At 45.8% G+C, this 17285-nt stretch overlaps 1 protein-coding gene across 1 annotated transcript in view; it reads right to left on the bottom strand.

Annotated features, from left to right (window-relative positions):
- The window catches only part of LOC8042925 (zinc finger FYVE domain-containing protein 26), a 207899-nt gene that overhangs the window by 24274 nt on the left and 166340 nt on the right, over nt 1-17285 (bottom strand). The window contains exons 37-42 of the mRNA XM_029966725.4: nt 13363-13609; nt 10173-10262; nt 10046-10105; nt 6685-6831; nt 5882-6079; nt 4415-4623 (exon numbers count right to left, since the gene is read on the bottom strand). Coding sequence (XP_029822585.3) covers nt 4415-4623; nt 5882-6079; nt 6685-6831; nt 10046-10105; nt 10173-10262; nt 13363-13609 — 951 coding nt within the window. The remainder of the gene's footprint in view (nt 1-4414; nt 4624-5881; nt 6080-6684; nt 6832-10045; nt 10106-10172; nt 10263-13362; nt 13610-17285) is intronic.

Here is a 17285-nt window from a genome sequence, read left to right as displayed (position 1 = left end):
CCAGTGGCGTCCAACAGCCATGCAGACAGCGTTCTCCCAGCATTGCAATGCTACCCCAAACTTTGGTACTCCAAAGATCAACCAGAGAGAGACGAGCCGTGCAGAGGTTTTCTCCTTAACATCAGAACTTCGGGGAAAAGGGATATTGCAGCCGGCAGCTACCACTGCGCACCTTGGTAGGCACCAGGGGGCACATTGATCGCCCTTCCCATATAAAGCTGCATGAGGCACTACTGGCCACTGACCTTTAGGTTGTTGGCTCAACTGGCCCACACGTTCAGTCAAAATAAACATGTTTTGTTGCTCATAACAAGCTTTCCTTGCCAAAAACCACAGTGTGCAGCAGCCATAACAATCAAACGGATTGTCCGTGAAGTGGAGCTCGAACAACCTACTCGTCCAAGTAACGGCAACTGGCTTTTGCTTCTTCTTCAGCTTGCTTCAGCCCTTGTTGCTGCGTGGTGGTACATGAAGCAAGCAAGAGACTTCTTAGTACATGCACTCTGCTGTCATAAGAGCAGTTGCAGACTCCTGCACTGCAGGCACGACGCTCCGTCGCGCTAAGGCTGTCCTGGGTTCCCGGGTTTTAGACTTCCTTGAGCACTTCCATTTTAGCCCTATGTTGCCTAACCAAAACACTCTCCACAATGTCCATTATAGTGTACAATTCTGAACCGCTTCATTGCATCAATGCCATCCCTTGGCTGCCTTTTTAAAAGAGATGAGCATTAAAATGTTAACTCCAACCATAGGCTCTCGAGCGAATAGAATTATTCTCAAATTAACAACAAAAACATTTGCAGCAACCTCCAAGGTCCTCTAATGCACAAAGTATTTAAGGAGCGATTGTTTAAATGTGTTTGGAAGACATTCAGTCGTTTCCGAAAATCAAGAACCTATGTTTTTATTAATTTTCCCACTAAATTTGCCAGGAAAACTGACTCGGTGCCTGTCACCCTACATCAATTTCACTGCCAAATCTAGAGGGGAAATTTATCTGGTGCATAGTCCCATAACTTCGGGTTACCTGACATACAACTTCACTGTCGAGTCTACCAAGAAAACTGAAGTAGTGTGTAGGTCCCGTGACATCAATTTACCCGCTAAATTTAGCAGGGAAACTGAATCGGTGCATAGGTCGCGCAACGTCAATATCCCCAATAAATTTAGCGTCGAGTCTGATTTTACGTATAGGCCACATGACGTTAATGTAGCACAAAATGTATGGACATACAAAATTTTGAAATTTTGTTAAGGGGGGACACTACCCAGAAAAAACAATTTCTGAAAAAAAAAGTTGATTTTGAAAAATGTCATATTTACATCCATCAACATCTAGAGAGTATTGCCAGAAAGTTTCATTAGTTTACACTGCATAGTTAATTTTTTATAAATTATTTTCGGTCCACTGATGCTCAAGAAAAGGTAGAGGTTGGAGCACTTTGAACGCATTTTTCTCCATTCCACTTTTTGGCATAAATTTCACTTTAGGAAAACTATTGTTTTGTTATTACGCAAATTGGATTTATTTTTATGAGTGTTTCTGGGGTGAAATTTTAAGGGGAAGATAACTATGAGCTTGTATTTTTTATTTTTGTCATTTTTCATGCTCAAGAACTAAAAGTTTGGACAAAGGATGGAAATCTAAAAAACTGTATTTGTGTTAATGTGGCTTTTTTGTCATGAAAGATGGTATAACATAGAAATATAGCTCCATAGTTATATGCTCTGAACTGTCCTAATGCAATGTAACACATGAAAACAACAAATTTATAAGTAATTTCAAAACAATAGTTTTCCTAAGCAGACATGCCCACTTTCGTCTTTGAACGTTTGCAATTTTTTTGTACTTCACCCAAGTTAACAAAAATTGGCAGAAATGTTACCAACATCAACAGAAACAAGCCCTGTAAATATAATTTAAATCAAACAAGTGGTTCAAAAATTTACTTTTCTGGGTAGTGTCCCCCCTTAAAAAAACATGCTTTAAAAAGTTGCATGGATGATTAAAAATCAAAAACAGTGCAAAGACAGAAACAAGAACGAGAAGGTAGACAAACAAGGCGCTGACAACAAATAAAGTTTACTTCTTTTTTGCAAACAAAACTGAATACATAATTGATTGATGATCCCTTTTGGGTGGAGAACTATGTATGATCAGATAATAGATTTTTTGAAAGACCACCCAGACCAAAGCTTGAAGGCTTGCTCGATAGACATTAAAGATTTTTATTATTTGATTCCCCATAAAGAGCTGTTGGCATCTGTTGAAGACTGTATTGACAATCGTGGTACCGTGGCCTCTCAAAAAAAGTCTGGACTTAGTGCGAATCAATTTCTAGAGCTTTAATCTTTTTACATCAAGTTGACGTGCGCAACCTGGCATGACTGTTTTTATTCAGAGAAATGGCGTTTGCATAGGGTCGTGCATAGCCCCAATACTTAGCAATATATTTCTTGCATTCCACGATAGAGTCCTGTTAGGCAAGCTGGAAGGGACCAAGGTGGAAAACTTTTTTAGATTCGTAGATGACTATATTTGGTGCTCCTAGATTGTGGCAAGGAAGGTTTGGACACTGCTGTGTCGTTTGTCCTTTCAACGTTCAAAGAGTGTCTGAAACCGCTGTTGCTGATGCGTGAAGTACCTGTAAGCGGGCCCTTTAGGTTTCTGGATCTGAGCCTTCTGCTTGGTCATGGCTATGTGTGTTGGACATATGAGCCGAGGGCTAAGAAACCCATCTTGCCTTTTTCCTCAGCTCATTCCAAACTTGTGAAAAAGGAAATTACCGTATTTATTTGAATATATAAGTAAACCTTTTTTCTTCGGAAATGTTGTCAAAAATTAAGGGTCGACCCGACCTATAATCGTGACTGAAGAATTTTGACCTACATTCGCGACCAAATTTTGCGACCCAACCGAGGGCGTGGAGCTATCGAATCACCGAGCCCGTGTTGCCGTAGAGCCGCGCCGCTTCTTGTTTCAAAAAGCTTTTGGTGCATGAAAACCGAAACAGCAGCAACCGACAGTTGCCCCCCCACCCCCTCGTCCTTCCCGCGACTCGCGGTGTTGCTCTCGTATTTGTATTTGGGCTTTTGTCGCTTCGCCCGTCTCCACCTTCTTTCTTCTTGTCTTCATTTTGCAGCGGTGTCAATGAGCTATCGTCGCGAATTTGCAAGGATGCCTACCAAGCTGACGAAGCTCCGGACGACGATGACATGCCCGGAAGTTCTGACGATGATTAAGTTTTTGGCATCGCCCTGCGATTTAGCCGAGAGTGCTGTAAATAAAGTTTTGTTTCTTTCTTTTGCCCTAAATTTCCCCCGTTCCTAAAAAAAAAAAAAAAATAGGTCGACCTATATTTGAATTATATTTTTTTTTTATTCTCGGTGGGTTCAATAAATAGGGGTCGACCTATTTTCGTGGTCGACCTATTTTCGGGTAAATACGGTATTAACCTTTGTTTTCGAAATGCCCTGTTCAAATCCTACCCCCCCTACCCCCCCTCCCCCTCCCCCTCCCCCCCCCAGGGTAAAAGAGCTTCGACACACAAGCCCCAAGGCTCAGAGAAGCGGTATATCCATCTTACCCGTTGATGACAGTTGCTAAGAACCTACTTAAGAAAGGATGTGAGGAAAAGAGCCAGCAGGCTTACAGGAACAAAAAATAGCGGTTTTACCTTACCTGCATAAGGCTCTCATAAGCTAAAGAAAGTTGGCCGACGGGATGATGGTGATGTAGTTATTTTAGCTCTGGAAAAGCTGTCTGGGCTGTGCAGAAAGGTGAACTCCAATTCTAAAGAAAGGCAGGGATGCACCAAAAAACACCATGACCGATTTGTGAACAATGTGGAGTGAGCAGTGTACACCATTCTGGTTGTGCGGCAGGAAATATGTCGAGGGAGATACGTCGAGCAAACAGGCCGTTGCCTGAATGATTGCTTGCCACAGCATAAGTACAACGTTTACAGGTTGTGTCGGGTCGACTTGGCCTGCATCGCTGAGACTGTCGTTGCACTCCTGTCTTCGACAAGTGAGAAGTGATTAGAAAGAACGAAGTTAAACTTACTCGGGAAATTATTGAAGCGCTGGAAATTGGAAGATTGGGGGAAAACTGTGTCAGCGCTCCATCGCCATCTGATAAAAAAATGTTGCCTTTTAGATGCACGGTAACAGCGAGTGATGGTGGCTCAAGGAGCATGTGGCATCCACGTCCTTATTTTTTCTCGGTTTGTTTGTTTTGACGTTGCAGTCTTTATACTCTATGTTAGAAGAATAAACTTCAGTTGCAATCAGCGCCTCGTTCGTACGCCTTCCCGTTCTTGTCTGTGTCTTTGCACTGTTTTTAGTTTTTAACCATGAAATACCAACTAATGTCTACGTTGTGTGGAGGCTGAATGCCTAGCGAGGTGCGCACCTGTTCACTTCCTTTGGCGCCATGGCAAGCACCTGCGTTCCTGGCCAGAGCGCCCGGTGTCCTTCCCACGTGTTATACTTGGCCAGGTAAGTCTCCAGGTGGCTTCGAGCCTCCGCCAGGTGGCGCAGGCGTCCGTGTAGCTCGCAGTAGCTGCTTGTCGGGGGACGCTCGAAGAACTGGATGCTCGTCACCGCAGCTCGCAGGTAGTCCTGGGAATCCAGTGTGTTGTGCGTTGCTTCCAAGCACTTAAAGGTGCGGAGCTACCCAAACATATTTTCCCAAGGCCCAGCATGCTGTAAACTCAGAAAAGCAATTGAATGTCAGTTAAAGGTCAAAACCAACATTAAGATTTTACCACGTGTTGTATAACTTACAGGTTGAGCTGGTAGGCTAAAAACATTGTAACGACTTTGGTTTTCCCCAGCATTCATTTCACACCATCGAAATTTTTGAACCATTGGGAACGAGTTGCATGGCAACGACGTTTTCAGTGTTGCCAGTCAAACCCCTCGGTCAATCCAGACAACACTGTGCTGTTTTGTCTTTCTGAAAAAAAATTTTCCCGTTTTTCTGAGGCATCTGAATGGACATAAGACAACTAGCGCAATTAGCCATTTGGTTGCCTTGAGACCGCATTTGAAACTTAATAGCTTGGTGAAAAAATGTTATTGTGACTCGCAATTTGGATTTAGACATGTCTATTATGTGTTGAAGCGACTTTCAGGCAAATCAACGACTGAAATAAGAGTCAAAACGCAGCCATCTCAAGGTTTTATTTCTTAATTATAAAATCAGTGCCTACGAGGTCGGAGCTCAGTTTAAGGGGGATTCACTCGCTCGTCACTCAATGGGCCCATTTTGCCACACGAACCTGGAATGCACCAGAGCATTATTTATTTTTGAGGCTCATTATGAATATGTAACGAAGGTTGTACAATGCTTAGATTTTCCCCTGAGCGTGCTGGAGATTTTTAATAAAATCCAGAATTATGACCGTTTTGACTGTTTTGAGCACATTGTAAGACAATTTCCAAATTAAAATAACATAGCTAGAAGATAAATAATGGTAGTACCTATACTAGAGATGTCACCTATCTTAACTTAAAGACCCTGACAGGAAGACTAAATGTCTCGGTATCAATAGTTATTAAAAGCAAGGACATTTCCTTGGCCAACCGGCACCGCGGAAGGTGCAACCTTTGACTTGGGCTCCCGCTGAGCGAGGGCAGCACGACCTAACGCGCCTGTGTCCGCCCTCGTGCAGAAATTCTTCCAACACTTTTGAAAGAGGTCTCGATACGCTTGCTGGAAGTGGTTTGGTCACACCGTGACAGAGCAGATCGAAGAGACCCACTAAGGCTCACGGTGTTTGTTGTGCCAGAAAAGAGCATTCGGTTAGGGAAGCAAGTTGGTCCCGCAGAGGGCCGAGTGAGGGAATCGACGAATAATGGCCTTAACTCGAGTCACCTCCATGAAGAGCTGGAGCCGGTGCAGGGTGTGGATGCTCCCCCTCCGGCCCAGGCTGCGGCAGCAGGCCAGCAGCGTGCTCCACCACCGCCCCAGAGTAGGGTCCAGTCCCCTGAGCTGGCCAAGGAAGGGCTCTAGGAGGCCGTGCCTGCACGCCGGCTCCAGCAGCTCCTCCAGGAACAGATCTGCCTCACAGCCCTGGACGTCGCCACCACATATTGCGAGACATTCGAGCGCCCTCCTCGAGCTCCAAAATCTAGCATTTTATGAAATCTCCTGCTGACACATAAACACGAGCTAGTGACTCCCTAACCGTCGTTCAAAGGGCCGCTTCTGTGTCGCTTTAGACCAGGTCACGCATCCAAACAAACTGCCTTGAGTAATGTGACACTGTACAAATGAATCTGTTTTGTTCTTGTCCCGTCAGTGATACCCGTCGAGCGTTTGTGGAGAGAGAAGTAGGTGACCTAGTCCACATTGTCTATCCGTTTAGCCGAGTCTCCGAGCCAAACGTCGGCCTCTACCCTGAGCCTCCCCGGAGGTTAGTTCGTCGAGCTTCGTCAGTTTTAGTAAAATGTTGGACTGCCAAACCACCGTAGCGTAAAAACTTTTGACCCAGAAGCGAGCTACAGTTCACTTCAAACAAAACAACTAAGCATAATTTGGTACAACCACGATTTTTTAGTGTCTGGGTCGAGACAATGTTAACGGCGGTTCGCCAAAAGCATTAAGCCAAACTCTGCCCACGGCAAGATGGCAGGAATCTTCCGCGGGGGTTCTGTCCCGGGCACTTATCTGCTTGCCTTGTCCAAGTAGTACTCCAGTGCCTGGGTAGTCCTGCCGTGCTTAAACATGAAAGACAGCATGGAGCGGTGGCTTCCGTACAGCTCCAGGTAGTTCCGACACTCCGTGTACACGGCCCCCATCAGGTCTCCCACGGGAACCTTCATCTGCGACAGCAACGACCAAATACACAGTGGTGACGCAGAACGATGTTGCACTGAGGAGCCCTTGAAAGAAGGCCCTGCTCCAACGGAACGCAGAGTCGGCCCTTCGAGACACTTGTGCACACCTTCGAGCTCTCTAATGCGACTAATACAAAAGCACGGAGCAGAGATTGGACACGAGTACGGCTGGGACTCAATTGTGGCACTAAGTGGAAAGGCTGGACTCGAAGGTTCTGGGAAGGCATGATGCCAGCTTCAAAAAGGCCTCTCCTACACCGTTCCACAGGATCAAACACCCTACCACTTTGATATCCAGGAATCCCCCCCAAGTGCCTAGTTTTTCCCAACTTTTGCACGTGCTTGATATTTAATGGTGACTACCGTTCAATTATTCCGTCATAAAGAGATGTGCCCACCTGTCCCCCATGTTCGATGCAAACTTTTTCCAATCTAATTAATTAGGTGAATAGTGTAACTGGCAGAGCAAGCAGCTCTCTTAGCTTTTTGCAGAGTAAGGTAAAACAATCTGAAAAGTTGGCAGTATATCAAGCGTACGTCCATATTAGAGCGTGCCTGCCCCGTATGGGATCCTAATGTAGAATTGCCCGAGATTGCGGTGATGACAAAAAAAAATGACAGGAAGGAGGATCTGCTTTACCAAGGCTGATGCACATACTATTCAATCTGAGCACAGCCAATTGAGGTCAAATGGATCTTTCAATAAACCTAAAAAATCAGTTTTGCACGCTCCGACAAAAGCTGCAACTGGGAGGTACATTTGTTTCTTGAAAATATCCACGTGCAAACTTGCCTCGATGAAAAGTAACGACTAAAAGTTATCAATTTTCTACAAATGAACAAGTTGTCAGGCCTTTTTTGTGCCAATGTGGGCAAACGTTGTGGGCATTTGAGATGTTTGATTTAACGAAAAAGAAACTTAAGATAGTTGTTCTGGCTTCTTCCTTATACCCTGTTTTGTCAAATAAATTTCTCCAATGGCCCAGAAGAACGCCTTTTCACTTTTGATCTAAATTGAGTCAAAGGAAGATTTGAGGTTTTATTTGTAACCTTTGACTGAGGTTAGCTTTTACTTATATATCTTCACGAAACAAATGCACCAGCTATCCGTACGTTTGTAGAACAGTGACGGAGCTTGAGCAACCAATTTTTGAGATTTTTAAAGTGTGTTAGATCTGTCCAAAATGGAAGCTTAGGCAAGTTGGCAAGGCATGATGATTCAAGCGTACAATGCACAAAGACAACACAGAAGAAAGAGGGCACACAATTGGTTATGACTGAAGTTTAATCGTCCAGGTGCAACCTTACATTCGATGAGCAACCAAGAACGATACACGCACCACTGTAAATTGTAACTCTTTACCAGATAACAAGTTTTGTTATATCGTGAAGAGTTACAATTTCTAGCACGACGACAGTGACAATAAGAGTACTGGAGTCTACTGGTGTGACTTTTCAGTCTTCTTGGCTGGTCGTCGAATATATGAAGTTGCGCCTGGGCGATTAAATTTCAGTTGTAAGTTCAGCGATTGTGAGTCCTCTTCTGTCCTGTCTTTGTGTGCTGTACATTTTAATCACCATGTTAATATTTTTGCTCCTGCTGTATAAGCGAGTCACCGAGCACACTAGATGTGTGCACGCATACCAGAGGAAGACATGGCAAGATAAACAGGCTGTTAAGGAATCTCTTCCACACCTAACATCAAGCATGCACCTCTGTTAAAATACAGTAATCCCTCGTTATAATGAAATTGCTTTTTTTTCAAATTATTGTTTCTATCAAAGTTTGACGTGGTCCCAACCAAAATGCACGCATTTTTAACCGGGTTACCGTATAAATGCGTGTAAATACAATTGCGTGTATTTAGGACAAAATATTGCAAAAAAAAAATTAGAGAAATTATTCGTGTATGCGCCGCACCCCCTTGTTTTTGAAGCGCGCCGACTGTAATGCATGAAAGTTTCTACGAATATATATCGCTAGGTGGCGCTAGCCACCGCACGAGCACGTAGCCGCACGTCTTCACATCCCCGATATTAGCTCTCCACTCATCCGTATCACCGTTTTGCACAATGGCTGCCGACCTCGATCGCGGTCGGCCGCACCGTCGGGAGATGCGTTTATGTAGCGGCCGGAAGACATTGAGAAAGGGTAAAGGATATGTCAGCTTCCGTGGCAAGCGCGAGAAATGGGGATTCAGCGGGCTCGGCTAGCGCGTGCACTCGGGTTTCTGAACGCCAGTGTACGCTCTAGGGAGGTTTTCTTTTGTTCTTCGATTCGTGTCAAAGCGTCGCGATTTGTCTGCCTTTTCGCGCAATCAGAGCTATGGGCAAGTACCACTTCAACAGTCATACGGGATTCAAGTCAAAAGTTGCCAAGCATGCTATCAAGTACAAAAAAAAAAAAAAAAAATGATGCGTGCTGCGCAGTATGTAAACTAATTAAATCCGACTGACGATTCAGTCCGGATTCCGAAGTGAAGGCGTTCTCGACCAGTGCAGCCGAGCGCGCTCATGTACGTTTATTTCAAAATGTGGATACAGATTTTTTTTTTTTTTTTATCAGTTATGGACCGCACCTTGAAAATTTGCCCTCAAATCGAGAAAAATAGTGCGGCCCTTACACGAGTTTATACGGTATTCAAAGTGTATCGGTGGCCGACGACACTTATTACGAAGGCCGCGGTGCCGGAAGTATGCAAGCCTACACTGAGGCGCACAAGAGACCTTTGTTTTCCCTCCTCCTTCTCCACCGAAGCAAATAGCAAACTGGGAAAACTGAGTAAATGGGTGACTGAGGGTAGAGCGCGTAGAGCGCCCCTTCCGATGCCGATGCACCGACGCGGGGAGGAAGCAGTGTTAACGTTCCAACGCTACTCGCACCACCCGCGACCGATGTTGCCCGACTCCCGTCAGAATCAGGTCAAGGGAGCGATGGAGACCGGAGAAGATCATCCCCTCGAGAGACCCGAAGGGACGCTTGCTCGGCATTTTGCGGTAGTTCAAGGTAGTGCCTTCTGTAAGGCACCATTCCCCATTTCGCTCCATTCTTTTCTCCTTTTTACTCGCAAAGCGCGACCCACAAAGAGGGTCCTTTCTGCTTGTTCTTTGGGCCTTCAAGGGTCATTCAGAAACCCAAGGTTTCTCTTTAAGCTCAAGGGCATTTTCAGGAAGCTGCCAATCCACTGGACAAACTTACCATTATGGCAGGGTCCTTGAGGCCTTTGAGGCTGGCAATGGCGCAGAAGACAGCAGCAGCCTGAGGAGTCACCAGAAAAAGGAATGCTCAAAAGGACGCTTTTTATGTGTACGAGGAGACAACGCACCTTACTTATTCCAGGGTATTGAGACTTCTCCAGGCTCTCTATGATCTCCTTCAGCAGTGGACTCTCAGCAGACCCTTTGTCCTTGGGCTTCTGCGGATACAATTAAGACACATTTTCAAAGTCCAGCAAGGTCACAACTAAAAGACGCTGTTAAGGGGTTGCAGACATTTCGGGAGCATGCCGAGTTCTTGCTACATGTAGTAACGCAGGGTCCTCATTTAAGGTATATGCAAGCAGAAGAATGGCTGAATCTTCATGTCACCGCTTCTTTTGTGCATTCTATTAAGTGGTACTTTGCACAACTTCATGGAATACAGTTAAACAGATGAACTTGCAAATTCATCTGTTTTCTGCAATTCAGCAGACTGTTAGTCAAGTTGGCAACCTGACCTGCTTTTTCACTGTGCCTCCATGCATTAGTCTCTTCATAAGGTTATTTTTAAGTAAATAACCGTATTTACTCGAAAATAGGTCGACCCCTATTTATTAAACCCACCGAGAATAAAAAAAAAAAAAATTTAATATAGGTCAACCTTTTTTTTTTTTTTTTTTTTTTAAGGAACAGGGGAAAGTTAGGGCAAAAGAAAGAAACAAGTCTTTATTTACAGCACTCTCGGCTAAATCGCAGGGTGATGCCAAAAACTTACTCATCCTCAGAATTTCCGGACATGTCATCGTCGTCCGAAGCTTCATAAGCTTGGTAGACATCCTCGCAAATTGCAAATTCGCAACACTGACACCGTCCGTGTGTAAGATGATTTGTAAAATGAGGACAAGAAGAAAGGAAAGAAGGTAAAGACGGGCGAGCAACGAAAGACCAAATACAAATACGCGAGCAACGCCAGAGTAACAGTGAGCAATACGCGAGCAGCTGCAAGCAACAAGCCAAAGCAACCTCCGTTGTTTCTTCTTTTTTTTTTTTTGTTTTGTGGGCATTTGCAAGGGAGAGGCATGGAAGACAAAGTGCATGGCGCATCACGTTCCTCTCCCTCCACTTGCCCAGCGAGGGGAACGCTACAGGCACGATTTCGAAACTCGACACCCACGGAATGTGCGCCAGCGGCAGCTAAGGGGGGGGGGGGGGGAGGCTGTCATTTGTTCCTGTTGCGGCTGCTTCCGTGCACCAAAAGCTTTTTGAAACAAGAAGCGGGCGCGGGCTCTAGGGCAACCCAGGCTCGGCGATTCGATAGCTTCATGCCCTCGGTAGGGTCGCAAATGTAGGTCGAAATTGTTTGGTCACGGTTATAGGTCGACCCTTAATTTTTGACAACATTTAAGAAAAAAAAAAAATGTTGACTTATAGTCGAATAAATACGGTAGTATCAGCGGTACGTCCAGTATGGCCGTAAACATCCGTAATCCTTCCCCGGCATTATTTTAGTTGTTTCACCGCTGAACCTGGGCTGAACCTGGCCGAACAAAGAACATGATCAGACGAAGGTGTTCGTAAAAACGTCCAAAATTTAGGCTCGCAACTACGTCGTAGTTCTCAAGGTGGCCCATAACCAGTGTGTCATTGGTTCTGAACCACAAGGGATATATTTACGTCGCAAAACTAAGCAAAAACGACATAGCACACCGACACAGCCGTGAGCCCGCTGAAACCGAAACCAACCAAATCGAAGACACCTTGTGGCACCACGTGTGCCAGCGACCTCTGTCCACCGGTCAGGGAACTACCGAGATGAAAAGGTCTATAGCCATGCAACGCAATAGCGGTGCCGTCACAACAAATACACTGATATTTGCTGCACAACGTTGTTTCCAGTTGCTCCGATTCTTTTTACAGCAAAGCTGTTATGCGCTAGAATCTGGAAAAAAATGTGTCCGCGGATGTTGACAAAAAACTCCCCATTGGTCGTGGCAAGTATAAATAAATAAAAATAAAAAGAGGGGGCAACCAGTGTGAGTCAGCCTGCCTTTGCATTATTAGATAGGTCCTGATCCCTTGTTATCATCTCTAGGCATCATCCTCGAGGTCGTCCTAGAAGTCGTCCTTGAGGTCGTCTGAGAGGTCATCCTAGGCATCATCCTCTAGGCGTCGTCCTCGAGGTCATCCTAGAAGCCGTCCTCAAGGTCGTCCCAGAAGTTGTCATAGAGGTCGTTTGAAAGGTTGTCCTTTAGGCATCGTCCTCTAGGTGTCGTCCTCGAGGTCGTCCTAGAAGTCGTCCTCGAGGTCGTCCTAGAAGTCGTCCTTGAGGTCGTCCTAGGTGTCGTCCTAGAAGTCATCCTTGAGGTCGTCCTAGGCATCGTCCTGAAAATCATCCTAGACGTCCTTAGGCATTGTCCTAGACGTCATAAAAGTAAAAGCTTCACCGGTTCTCCATCTTCACGTAAAGTGGAAGGTTTCTACAATTTTTAGCATTGGTTCTTAGTGGAGATGTTGAAACAAATCCGGGTCTTCATTCTAGTGAGCAGAAATTTGAGAAAACCAGAAAAGGTCACCATAGAATCATAATATCTTTGGTTATCAAAGAAGAAGAGCAGTATTGGTAAAGAAAAAAAACTTGAATTTTTGTATTTGTTTCATAGTTAATCCCGGCAGGTTATCTTACCGAGCAAAAAAGGAGTGGCCACCACTGGGATAGCCGACCGCTTACGCGTCGGTGCCACAGGATCGGCAGTGGTCGCTGCCGGTCACTCTCTAGCTTCACATGGAAGCTTTGGAAGTGACACTCATATTCTAGCTCTTTTTTCTTCTCTAACCAACTGCCAGGATAGCCCCATTCAAGAGCATGACGGGCTTCTGTGGCCTCCTTTGTTACAGGGCCCCTTTGGAAATGTGCAACATTTTTTTTTTTTTTTGGGTGTGCATTTTGTTTTGTCCAGCTGGCCCCTTTGACAAGTAACGAAGCAGTCAAGCCCGGAAAGTTAAAAGCGGGAAGTGCATTCCAGGCAGTTCGGGTCACCAAGCGCAGAGAGTGTCAAGGTACAGGAATATGACTGCGTCCCATTCCCCCCAAGCATTCAAAGTGATAAATGACGCCATGTTCTCGATGGTCGCTGCTGCATTAACGTCCCAACTCCTAGCTGCCAAATCTTCCCTGGACTGCCAAGCTAGAGAGAAACCTGCAGCAGAACCCGCAGCTGCGACACTGCCTCTCGTACGCCGTCGGGCGGAAATCGAGGGACCGCCAGTTTGGACCACGTGCCAGTTCCAGGCAGCACGGTCGGGCCGGCAGAGACTCACCTGCAGGCAATGGGCAAACTTGTCCCGAGCGGCGGCCCAGTCGCCCGCGCGCAGCATGGCGAGCCCCCAGGCGGCAAACACGCCGGACTTCTCCAGGCCACACTTGTTGGACACCTCCAGAGCCAGGGCCATGCGCTCCGTCTCCATCAGGCGGTCTCGCAGCTTACGCTCGGGACTGTGGTCCAAACCTGGGCCGCGGTTGCCGGTCTTGCGCCCGCCGTTGGAGGCCTCACCCTGTCCGTTGGCCCTGCGGCGATTGAGGTGCGAGCAAAGGCCGAAGAGGCCGCGGTCACGGTACAAATTTTAACCAACGTCCTAAGCTTTTTTTTTAACATTTACGATAGCAAAACGGGCATAAATGGCAAAAGATTTCACCAGTCTCTTCGTGTCATCTCACGTGGGGTAGATTGCCGAAAAAAGTTAAAACATTTTCTCGTGGGACCAACACTTTCAAAAACTTGCTTTTTCTTTCTTACTACTGTCGAGACCGGTTATAACGAAGTCGGTTATAACGAAAAAGTAGCTACAGCAAAGCGATCACCATTTTCCATTTCCTTTTGCACTTTGGTAACCGAAGTCAGTTATTACGAAATAGTGGATATAGCGAAGTGATTTCCGATTCCCGTTGACTTCGTTATAACCAGTCTCAACAGTACTCATTGATGTAACTGCTTACATCAATCGAGTGTTTTAATTCCATCCAACTCTGTTTTAAAGCGATAGCTTTAAAATTGCAATCCCACTTCAAAGGGATTTCAATGTCGGCGTTTGTTCAAATGGAAAAACCCCTCTCTCCCCTCATGGCACGAGGAGAAAGAAGTCGGGTGTTCCTGTTGGCTGCGTCGCACGAAGAGGGAAGAGAGGAGCGCCCCGACAAACAGCCGATAACAGCATGACGGATAAGCATCGTCTGCTAACAATTACTTTAAAAAAAAAAGTGTTTTCAAGCATTATTCACGTTATACAAACTCCCACTTTGGCTGCATCCAGTTGCTACGCGTAATGGTGGAAGGTTTTAGAAACTTCCACCACATTCAATTTCACCGTAACATCTCTACTTTTTCCACGCAACTTGAAACGTAAATATAATGATTTTCTGCCAAACATGTCGCCTGACACCTGCCTTCCTTGCCGAGCTTCACCTCGTTTCTCTGCCCATGTGTCCCCCTCTCTACTCATTGCTGAACGTCAATATTACCCCCTCATTTTACCACTCGACAACACCCGGAGGACCCGCGTCTTCGCTTGCGTCGGCGGAAGTTCTCCCCTTGCTCAACGAATCAGCCCTAAATTCGACCCTCAAAGATTTGGTGATCTAAAAGTACCTTTTACAAAATATTTTTGCAATAACTATCCTTTTTATGACATCCTGAATTTTGCAGCTAACATCCGAAGGGGTGAAAAACACCATTTTCTTTTAAAAAAAAGGTTTGAAACGAGACTGCAAAATAAGCACCGTCTTCAGTAGGTCAAAATATTCTTCTAAATCATCCATTATGTTTAGCTACGCATTTCCGAGAGTTTTTAAGGCTGCAGATATGTTAAGAATGTCCAAAGAGCCAAGATTTACCTTTTATTTTCCAACACATGCTATCATATGAAGACTTAAATCTTATGGGTTTTAAAGGGGCCCTGCAACAATATTTAAGCGTCTACCTTTTTTGCGGTTTCCATGTCTCTTGGGGTTCGGGCAAGCCAGAGGGCACGGAGAAAGTAACTAAATATCAGTGCTTCATATTTTAACCGGACGACGCGGAAACCTCCTCCACCTACGTGGGCGACCCGCGTTGCCGAAAGCGCGCGATATGCGACGTCTTTGGTCCTGGGCTTACTACTGGTCAAAGCCGCTAAAAGCTTTTGTTTGGTCGAAATACAAAATAGAAGTGGAGTGAACTGTTTCATTTATTTATGAAAGTTGTTTTTGTTCAGTATTTTAGATAAGAAAAGAAACAAATGCAGTTTAGAAAGTATGGAAAGAAGAAATGACCCATCGACATACCCGCCACCAAGCGGTGGAAAAGGCGGCGCATACTATAAAGGGGTAGTGGGATCAGGCACCGGCGAGTGTAGAAAGGTCCCGGACGTATAAGCGGCACTGCAGTCGCATACGAGCTCGAGGATCTGACTGGTTCCGAGCGTTCCAAAGGCCTTCGATGAGCAGGTTTGGCTTGCGGTTTGGCCGTTTGGCGGTATGGCAGTGCGAAGTGGCTCCCGTTCTGAACTGATCTTTAGACCGTGTTTGCTGTCGTTTGTAGCCAATGAAGTGTCCTGCCGAATAAGTGTTTCATCGCGCAGCAAATGCAATGCGAGCCGCCCTGGCTGCCCGCATCACACAGCCTATCCAGAACATGCTTTAGTGGCACCCTCTCGCGCCGTCGACACGGAATGTGGCAGCCGTGAGTGCTGAGCTCACTACCCCTTCTCTAGTTCACAGGCACTCAAGCGACCAAGGACGTCATGAAGGAGGTTATTTTTTGCTTCCTTTGTAATCTTAATTTGCCTATAACTTTTAAAATAAAGTGAAATTCGGGAAAAGAAAAGTTTCATTAAGTTACTACGTTCAGTGCGCTCAGGTTCAGTGCAAATTAAAAACCAGTCAAAAAGTCCTTGCAGGGCCCCTTTAAGAGAGGGAGACAAAGTATATAAAAAATATTTTGATAAAAAATTTCGTACTGTTACCCAAAATAAATGGACAATATTAAACATATTGACCAACACGTGGCTCTGACGTAACGCCTCTGCGGTAGTGCTGTTGTCGCAACGGCGGATGCGCAGAAGCTTCGCCTCACGCAAATCTGGTTTCTGCGCTCGTACAGTGCCCATACCTGGTGTGGGCAAATGCGGGCTTGTTCGTGAACAGTGTGTCAGTCTATAACAAATTGCTGTTAAAAAATATCATAAAGGTTGCGGTCCTAAAATATATAGAGTGGAACCCGTTTATAACGAACTGCATAAAACGTTACATCTAGTTTGATATATCATCAGCAGCATTCGCAGCTGTCCACTCGCTGCCCAAGGTCGAAGGAAGCGGGCTCCCTTTTTCTTTTTTCCTCGTTCGTTCGTGCGAGGCGAGGAGCGGGCACACTTGTTTTGCGTAGCGAGGAAGCATTGCAAGGGGAAGCCAAACCCCGTAGGCACCGGAAGCTGCTTCGTTTTTCTGGCATTCGGAAGCGCTGGGAGTTTGATATACACCAACTCAACTCTCCTACGTCACGCCGCGGTGGTGGCGCGCCGGACGCACTTCCGGTCTGGGGCGGTGGGCAGAACTCGCCGTGCCAGACATGCATTCCTGTGTTCCTTTGGAAGAAACGAGACAAAAAACCTGCCTTCTCGTCAAAATGCTGCGATGGGGGCTTTACAAAGAGAGTCTGGGAAGGTTTGAAGATCAGTTTTCATATGTTTTTGCACCCTCCGTTCGTCCGAGAACGTCGATAGCAGCCGTGAAAAGGGCAAACCAGACGCTATCGAACTACGATTGCGTGTGCGGGCCACAATTTGTAGTCGCCAGATGTATTTGCTTTGTTCCAACATGACCGAGAGAAAACCCCCAAGTTGTCCGGACCACCCACGGATTCAGTGCGTCTTCAAATTCACACGGCCGCCTGATCGTTCGAACTTTCGTCTGCTCTTTCAAAGTTGTCTGCTTTTTCTCGTCTGCTCGTTCAAACAAAAGCAGCCCGTAGACCAAACTTTGACTCGGTGATTGCAATAAGAAGTAATTGCAGGCCTCAAAAGACTTAAGTAGGCTCGGTGTAAGCAGTAGATACAAGATGTTGATCAGTGGTACCGGTGGCCATCACCTACTTGTTACGCTTTGTCTGTTCCCGCTTCCGATTTTCAGTATCGACGTCGATCATCGCCTCTACCTTCTACACTTTTGCAGCACGAGGGTCGTCGCGACCGAAAAATAGCTAGAAGAGTCT

This window comes from Ixodes scapularis, unplaced genomic scaffold (assembly GCF_016920785.2).
Source record: "Ixodes scapularis isolate PalLabHiFi unplaced genomic scaffold, ASM1692078v2 PGA_scaffold10__122_contigs__length_95168666, whole genome shotgun sequence".
Classification (NCBI taxonomy): domain Eukaryota; kingdom Metazoa; phylum Arthropoda; class Arachnida; order Ixodida; family Ixodidae; genus Ixodes; species Ixodes scapularis.
Note: the sequence above shows the minus strand (reverse complement) of the source record. Positions and strands in the feature narration are given on the sequence as shown.